Source organism: Antrostomus carolinensis, unplaced genomic scaffold (genome assembly GCF_000700745.2).
Source record: "Antrostomus carolinensis isolate BGI_N321 unplaced genomic scaffold, ASM70074v2 scaffold17362, whole genome shotgun sequence".
Classification (NCBI taxonomy): domain Eukaryota; kingdom Metazoa; phylum Chordata; class Aves; order Caprimulgiformes; family Caprimulgidae; genus Antrostomus; species Antrostomus carolinensis.
In genome coordinates, this window is record NW_010299149.1 from 20,892 (window position 1) to 30,052 (window position 9,161).

The 9,161-nt window shown below is 35.6% G+C and overlaps 1 protein-coding gene across 1 annotated transcript in view; it reads right to left on the reverse strand.

Moving 5' to 3' along the window:
- LOC104520884 (neurobeachin-like protein 1) overlaps positions 1-9,161 on the reverse strand; it is a gene marked incomplete at its 5' end in the record, with an annotated part of 54,755 nt that overhangs the window by 8,254 nt on the left and 37,340 nt on the right. The window contains 11 exon segments of the mRNA XM_029083672.1: positions 469-578; positions 1,674-1,763; positions 2,271-2,387; positions 2,724-2,821; positions 3,519-3,636; positions 4,245-4,354; positions 5,574-5,704; positions 5,801-5,941; positions 7,204-7,328; positions 7,436-7,531; positions 8,746-8,847. Of these exon segments, the coding sequence (XP_028939505.1) occupies positions 469-578; positions 1,674-1,763; positions 2,271-2,387; positions 2,724-2,821; positions 3,519-3,636; positions 4,245-4,354; positions 5,574-5,704; positions 5,801-5,941; positions 7,204-7,328; positions 7,436-7,531; positions 8,746-8,847 (1,238 nt within the window).

Consider the following 9,161-nt stretch of genomic DNA (forward strand, 5'->3'; position numbering starts at 1 on the left):
TCCATAGCAAAACTATCACTGCCATCAGCAAGTGGAAGCAAGATTTCACATTAGATCTTCTCAGTCTTTTATGCGATTTAATTCTGTATGGATAACTCATGTCCCTACCAAGTATTGTAACATTAAAGAAAAAAAGGAATCTTCTAAAAACCAAACTAGTTCACCACGTATACCTGCACTATAGTGTAACCATGTGCAAAGACTGCTCATCTGAGATTCCAAGGTGAGTTTTTATGATTGATATTTGAAAAAAGTTAGAAGTAGATCTAAGAATGAAGAACCTTGAAATGCCACTTACATAACTCTTTACTAGAACAGATTAGAGATAATATTATTGAACATCAGAAGATGCATTCTTAGATGAAAACTCAGCCAGCGAAAACAGTACAATCCACTCATTGTTGAAAAATTACTGTATTTTATTACTGTAGACGCATTCATCTGCACCTCTCCTCATCATTTGCTTACTTGGGATTTGTCACTGTGGTATCTCTGATGAATGTAAAATAGTTGGAGATATTTTTATCATAAGGCAACCAACCATGAGTTCCAATAATGCAGTTCAGGCTTGCCGTTACCTAAAAAAGTTTGATAGAAAAATCAGTGAAACCCAGAGGCATATTTTCTACTTGCCTTCGATGGTAATGGAGCTTGCATTAAATCCAGCATAAGCTTCTTGAGAATTTACCATAGAGTAAAAAAGCACACAAGTTAGAATAGTGTATGTTCTAGATAGGTCAGAGAAGTTGAAGGGCATAGGGGTGTGGGGGCAGGGAGGAGACAAAACCAAAAAAACTCAGCCAACCAACCCCTCTTAAACATTTCAATACAATTCAGTAACTTAGTTTAAGCTATTTTTCTTCTTTGAAACAGTAATCATTAACAGATAATACATTAACACAGAAAGTTTAAAAAAAATATATTACAGTTCTGTTTCTGAGAAAGTAAGAAAGCAGTCAAAGTATTCAAGGTTATTGTCATAAAATGTTTAGAAAAAACACAAAGAGAATTTTAGACGTGTCCAAATTCCAAATGACATACGCACATACCACCTTAAGTCAGGACAATAGTTTTGACCTACAACATAGGAATATTGGAAAAGAACACTATTTCCTGCAAAATATAGGTATTATTGCACAGGGGTCAGTATGCAGACCATATATAGAGATATAAATACAGAAACACTCTCCTCCTTTCAACATATGGCCATGTGCCATAGTACCAGCACCTATATTAATCAGTGCCAAAGTTAGTTTTAAGGAACAGGGCAGACCTTTGGCGTGTGTATATGCTACATAGGGCATAGTTTAATATATGAGTTGGAAAGTAACAATAAACATGATGCCATTGATAACTCACTCCTGTCATTTTAAAGCTGAGCTTCATTGCATTAGGAAATTAATTGCTACCATAGAAGTGGATCAAGAGGGCAACTTACTACACACCTCGCTGCAAGTTACACTTCTGTCTCATCAGCTGTTAAATGCCATTCAGTCATCATCCTGGCTTCTCTTCAGAAGACAAATATTTAACTTATAGTTGACATTCATTATAGGTTAAAGGAACACATTTGATCAAGAACAGTAAAGAAGTGTTTCTCTACAAGCTGTATGAAAAAAATACACCTATTTGATTGTCTGCAGTCTAAGATAGTATTGACACATGCAACTCACCAAGATCTCTGGGCTTCCCTGAGAAATAAAGGAACGTGACTGATTCCTGGGGACAACAGCTTTGACGATGGGCACACCATCACTGATTCCCTATGAGAAAGGACATGAGTTTGGTGTGATTATATCCCAGAGCTAAAGGACAAATCTAGAACCTGTAAAAAATAAGACCCAAAGCCTCTGGAATCAACATCAGACCTGTACAGTACTCCAAGGCACTGGTACACCTATCCAATTCATGCAGGTATGCTTCGTCACAAACACCAGAAATGAAATCCTGGCTTTGTCCTGAATCAGTGAGTTCAGCTACCAAAGTTCAGTGAGCCCTCAGTTACCACCAGTGATGTTCTTGGCTTTCTTGGTGCGGTGAAAAACTTAAAACTCAAACAACACCCACACAAGCAGCCAGCAGATACAAATTTATGTGATTCAACCTCTATGAAGCTAACTAAAAAGACAGCTCATTTTATACACATTGCACTTTAAGATATTTTCTTTAAATAGGAAGCAAGTTTATGTTCATTTAGGTTGTGACCTTTTGTTTCAGGTACATCAGAAGCTTCAGATTAGACTTTAAAAAATTTCAAGTAACACATCTACCTCTATGAAGAATGACTTCAGTTCAGTGAGGTGTTGGAAGAGATTCAGAGTAGAGGTATCACTTTTAGTTAGTCTTTGCACTACCTCTTCTGCTGACAGCCTTTGTGGATGGGGCTCCTAGGAGACAATATTTGAAGGAATATCAAATCAGACAAATTTATCAATTTGTTCAAGTCACATAAGATACTCAGAATCTTATTGGCAATCAGTGGGAAAACAGACTCTTAAGCATCTAATTTCCCTTCTTAAAGTACCTTAATTTATTTTGAAAATAGTTTGCTAAATTTCCATCAGAGTGACCTTTACAAATAGTAATGTAGCAAAGACGTAGCATTCCTAAAATTATAAACTATTATCTTACGAACTATTATCTTTACATTTTTTCAGAAGTCCTTTGTAACTCAGTTGGATTTAACCACAAAGGTCTGACTGAGAGGGAACAAAGAGCATTACCTTTAACAGCTGACAGGGTGTTTGCCCAAAATTATTTATCATTCCTTCTAAAGCTTTCCTTTCTTTCTCATCTGTTAAAGCATCCAAATCCACTGCTCCTGGATCACAAACAGAATGATAAAGGGTAGAAACAAGGAAAAAGAACATAATCCAAGCAATTTATTGAGAACTGGTATGGTCAACAAATGTTGCAAAACTTAATTTAATTGCAGCATTATCACCTTGTACCCTAGAAAAGCCTCCAAACAATGCCTCCATATAAAGTACAATCTGAAAACTCCACTCTGCACATGGAATTTTAAGTGTATCTGTAAGTGCAAGAATTGCAGGTTTTTGTCTTATCAAATGAATTTAATATACTTCATGCATGCAGTAAGTTGCACACAAAAAGCCACCCAAAATTCAGCTTTGGAATTACCAGACTAACACTTGTCTTAAATATTTGTTGGTTTTAAGCAACTTGCCTTGATTCCTGAACCAAAAGAAACCTCCCACAAATGCTTTTAAGCAAGCAAATGAGAAACACTTTTAGAAACAAAATACAAGCAACTAGAACAGCCTCCCTTCAAAAAAAAAAAACTTCAGTTAAATTTTGGCTTCACAACTTCTGATCAAAGCATCAAATTTTCTGGTTATTTGATGATAAATTACAACTTATGTTGCCATATTTTATCTGTAATTCTGTTGCCTCACCATATGCTACTGTACGGCACGCTCACAAATCAAATGTTTTCTGCCTGATACTGAAAACCCACAAGTCTGATGACAATGACAAGAGAGCACACTGCTTTGTACCTTCGTAAGTACAATAATAGAACACATTGAGTGCCTCCACCGCAGCTGGTCCCCTCTGCTTGTAGCCAAAAATCAAATCTATCCATTCATGAAGATGAGCAGAAACATACTCAGATTCCTAGAAGGAAAAAAATGCTCTTAATAAGAGAATACTGCTCCCTTCTTGAAGTATTTACCTAATAAGAGAAGTACTGCTCCCTTCTTGAAGTATTTACTATTTTCTGTGAAAAAGGTTTAATTCCTAACTAATAGTATCCACAAACTACGCATATATAATTGTATAGAGTAGAATAATAAGAATATCCATGTGTTAAGGGCAGTAACTGCTAGGTAAGAGGGAAAATTAATACAGCAAAGCAGTACATCTAGACTATTGAAATGCAACTATGCAAGGGAAGGTAAGCTGCTAGTTCCCTAGTACCACACAGAATAATCTTTAAAAAGCAAGGGAAGCCTTAACACCTAAAACCATCTAATTCTGTATTTTATCTCCCAGGGCAGCAAGCTCCCAAATGATTAGTGTCTTGAGGCTCTTTCCTTTTTCTTTTGAGCATTTTATCAACATGCACAGTGCTTTTAACCTAATGTCCTAATGGTACTTGTAACATCAAATGTAACCACAACTCCATTTCAAATGTAGTCCCGGTATTTTACACTTAAGCCACAGTGACAATGTGGAGATGTACTTTCTTTTTCATTACTTCATATACATAAACATCATCTTACCAGAGCCCTCCTGTGTTTATAAATGAAGTCTTCTGGAGAGTGGGCCCATTTGGGGAGAACAACGTCATTTACCACCTCTTTGGATATTTGAAGCTGACCTAAGTTAAAACCTAGGGAATAATTTGGAGAATTTAAAGAGTTACTACAAAATTTCTCAAATATCTTGATTTCTCAATGAAGACTAAAAGCATTCTTTTCTCATTGCAAGGGAAGAATATTGAAAAGTCCTTAATGTAAATCTCCAATAACCCTACCACTGACCTAGGAGGCTAAGTTCTGCTCTGAATGTTTAAATGTTAAATGATACAGGATAACAACTGTCCAAAGATGACAATGATTTTAAAGCTGAAGTCTCAACTTTAAAAGTATCATTCATCATTTACACATCTATCTATAAACATATCTGCATTTGCTTTGTTTTCCCAGGATTAAGAGTTCAAAACATTTCAATGAGGTCATTCATAAGAATGAAGATACTTACGGGTTTAAATGGTTGTAGAATGAAGGCTTTCAGGAAGTCTTATATCCCACCAGCTTTCATTAGAATAACTCTAAATACTTAAATTAATTTTGAAAGCAACTTGGGTGTTTCCAATTTTTGTAACTTAGAACTCTTGTAGACTGTAGTGAGCAGGCTAAATTAGCAGCCACACAAACATATAAATCCATTTTTAAATTGTGTAATAGGTAGAGAAACAATTCCCTATGCAATAAATGTGAATTAAAAAATTGCTAAGAGTCTCACATCAGAATGTTTTCAATCAGCACTATATATGAGTGAAAAAGCTTTTTGATTTTTCTTCTTCTGACGTGTACTGAAACCTGACATGGCTCTAAAATCAGGTGACTTAACATTGTATTGGAAGGTAACAGTAACAAGCAGAATATATGCTGGTTGCCTAGAACAAATAAAAGACCTCATATGTTTGAAGACATCCAAACTCTATCACCTTATGAACCCAGTAAAAATAACATTAATTAATCTGTATTAACTTTTGCTAACTATTTAATCAGTATTAGCTATTGCTAACTTTTTCTTTTTCAAACATCCACATGAGCATCTCTGATATTTTACATTAGGTAAACAATTTTTAGCCATCCTTAAGCCCCTAGTCTGAATTTTAAAAACATTTAGACTGCTGCTTAACACAACTAGTGTCTTCTTTAAACAGTTTGAAGCCAGCACGATGATTAAAGTAATCAAGCACACTATGCACTACGCAGCTTAAATAAGAAGTGTTCTACAGCATTCACAAATAGTTGTAACAATTCTTTTCTGAAGAATACAACAAAAATTTTCTATGAGAATATTCTGAGCAGTCAGTTTACCATTTTGATTCTCCAGGAACTCTGGAAAGTAGAAGAACTCTGGGATAAGTTCCTTGACATCATTTGGGTTGTCCATGAGTGCCTGCCAGGTAGCAGGAATAGAGTGGAACTGCCTGTCAGCACAGTCAAATCTGTGGATTAGAAAACTCAGGTCAGACTTTGATCATTCCCTCAGCAAAATGATTAGGAAGAAAAAGAAACACGCTGGTTATTTGCTCACAGCATACCTGCCACTTTGAAGTTGGATATGAAGTGTTGTGAATGGTTCTACCCGAATGAGGTAATGCATGACACCAGCAGCATTTGAGTAATGCGTCCCATAGTGGAATTTGTCAATCATCCCAAGAGGATCTTCAAAATTGTCATATCTAAAAAAATTAATCTTTATAAATACAACAGATCACTACAGCTCATTTACATGCGGATTATACTTATAGGAGGCAAGGATTCAAAATAAATTATCACAGCAATATGTAAGAAAAAATACACTAAGTTTTATTAAACGTGAGGATTCCAATTCTGCCTGAAAAAGTTCCTAAGCAAAAGACTGCTGAAAGATAGAAATGTACACCAGATGAAGCCTTTGCACACATATTCTCATACTGTTCCCTAGGTATTTGCTATCAGTTGTCAGAAACTGGATAAAGCGCAAGACAGGACTGATTTAGCATGACTCTATAAAACAGACAAAAAACCCCCACATTAGTAAGCTGAATATTTATTATTGAAGGACTTGTGACAGTTTCCTGAAAGATTTTAGGAAAAAAAAAAATAATAATAAAAAAAAAAGAGTGCGTATGCGACCGTGTCATGATGCAGAAGAGATATTTCTTTAACACTCATTCCCATTTCCTTTTCTGTTGGCAAACTCACTCTACAGTACTATGCCATCATCTGGTTGATATATTCCTCAGTGTCACAAGGCTAGTAAGAGAAATTACAGCTAAACATACTGCTAGAGAGCCAATTTCATTATAGTCAAGGATAGAGCCTAATCATCCAAAGAAAATTCTCCATGTTCCAAGTTTTCAGAGGAAAGCTGGTTTTGGAAGATGCCTGACAAGTGCAATCTGGTATGATAGCACACTCACTTCCTACACTAGCATAAAAGGACGGATGGCTATACTGATGTGTGGGTGTAAGTACTTATTCCTACCTACAGAGAAGTTGCTGGAAGTCACAGAGTTACATTTTATTTCAAATATAATAATCTATGTTTGTAAAAAGAAAGAGCAGGAAGCACAGATTCAGGATAAATGCTACCTCTCAGCAGAGGCAACTCATCAGTATGATTTCACATTCCTTATCTTGAAGCAGACATGGGACACAGTATGTGTCTTCAAGCTGCTGGGCCACTAAATTAAGTGTTTCTACAACCTTTCATTTTTTTTATCTCCACATCTGAGAAACAATTGAAAATTTACAATATTAAGTTTTGTCCTTTCAGTGCCATATAAGCTAACTAATTTGAATGTGGCAGGAACAACAAATCAACAACCTTTGCAAATGCATCTCTGATGCTATAAAACTAGCTTTTAAAAATTTTACTGTCACTTCATTTTTAAAATGTGTTATTAGCCTGGAGGCCCATAAAAGACAGAGAAATATAACTGAGTGTTCAAATACATACTTCTCTTTCACAGCTTTAGCATTCTTTTCATTTACCACCCCTATGGGTTTGGACAGATCCCTAAAGACTGCAGGGTTATTCAGGTCCAGGTCTTCCGAAGTATAGTCTTGTAAAATCCAGGGGAACTAAAAAAAAGAGTCAAAGATCAAACTGAGATTTAAAATTCATCTTTCAAAACAGAAAAAACACATACCTTTAGCAAAAATTTTAAAACTAGTTTTTTTTTAATTACCACAGGATATTGAGCAAGGTCATTGTAAGTTCGTCCTGCCATTGTGTTCAGCTGAATAAGGTAGTCAAAGTTGGATATTTCTCTATTCACCCATTTCTGAAGGACAAAAGAAGATGGAAGTCAGTATATCAAAGATACCACTATTGCAAATTACTATCTTGGCACTATTTATCTGTCAGAGGATGGCATTGGCAAGTACAAGGCACAAGACTGTAAAAACAGTATGAAAGTCCAAATTTAATTTCTCCTAATAAAGTTTATTTTCCCTTTGATTCAGTGACTGTGCTGCCTATATTTCATTGAAACTATGTCCTTGATTGATGCCCGTACTGTTTTAAATACAGGGCAGCAGACAACTAGCAGCCTCAGAATAAAAAAGGAGAAGAAAAACAGAAATGAAAGAAACAAAAAGAAGGCAGGTAAACAGGTACTGAGAAAAAGGGGAACAGAACTTTGAAAGCCATTAGAGTTCTAAGGTCAAAACTTATTTTTAAGTTGTTCTCCCACTGGTTAATGGTACAGGAGTTTGTAAACTAACATTGTTCTTGTGCCTTTGCTCCACTATTGTATTTTAAACCAGGGAACAGAAAGAGCTGTGTTCAAAAGGGCTCAATATCTGTCTGTAGTGTGACGGAGACCTTTCATTACAGATTATATTTTCTCTATGTAAATATGGAATATGATGACTTTTAGCATTAGAGAAACAAAGAAAAAACAATATTCTTTCCAATATTTTAAGAGTAATTTGTAAAGCTTCCTCCCTCAGAGGAAACAATAATTGTAGCATAAAGAGATGGAAGATAAAACATTTACTACATTTAAAAATTTATCCATGTTCAGAGTAGTACAGACATTTTGACATTTTCCTTTTATACCAATGTTACTGATTCCCTTAAGGCCGTATTTCCTGCTTAATCTTCACGTGGGTAATTTTGAAAGCCCCATCACAAAAAGGTAGCGGGGAAAATTATTTCCACATGTAGTGAAAGAAGTTCCAAAACGTGCACTCAAGATCATGAACTAAAATCAGAAGCAAGTCTGATACATGTTTTCCATTCTTGTTGGAACACTTGTCATAATCACATCAGTGGATCTCGGCTCTACTTAATTATCTCACTGACTGTAAACACAACACACAGCAATTCTAAAAATATGCATGTGAAAGTTCAGGGGCCAGACAGAGTATAGAAGTTGGCAGTTGCAATCTAAATAGTGGGGAAGAAAAAAGTAAAATCAGTAGTCCCAGACTTTCCAGGTCTTCTTCAAGAACCCAAGGAACGCTCTAGACCATTTATGCTGAAGTCTCGTACCTGCATCAAACCTGAAGCTTTAAAAAGTTCCTGTGGAGATCTGGTCCCAGAAATATTTGGTGAACGCAGTGACAATATTCTACTATATACTTTGTTTCGTATCTGTTAGAAAACAGCATTAATTAAAAAAAAAATATTCTGGAGATTGAAGCTAACAAGTTAACAACTTCTTTGCTAATTAAAGTGTGAAATAAATGGAACACAGTTACACTTTTAAACACTTCTACCTCTTGCTGCATAAAACATCTGGACATGGATGGACATGACATCCTTCAGTTACAGAATATAAAGGCAACATATGTTATGAAGTTTGGGGGTTTTTTTGCGTACATGCTACACAGAAAGCTATTATTGCCACAGCAGTCTTCTAGGAAATCCTGCTGCTGTTAAAATAAAATTACACCAATGTTTTCCCT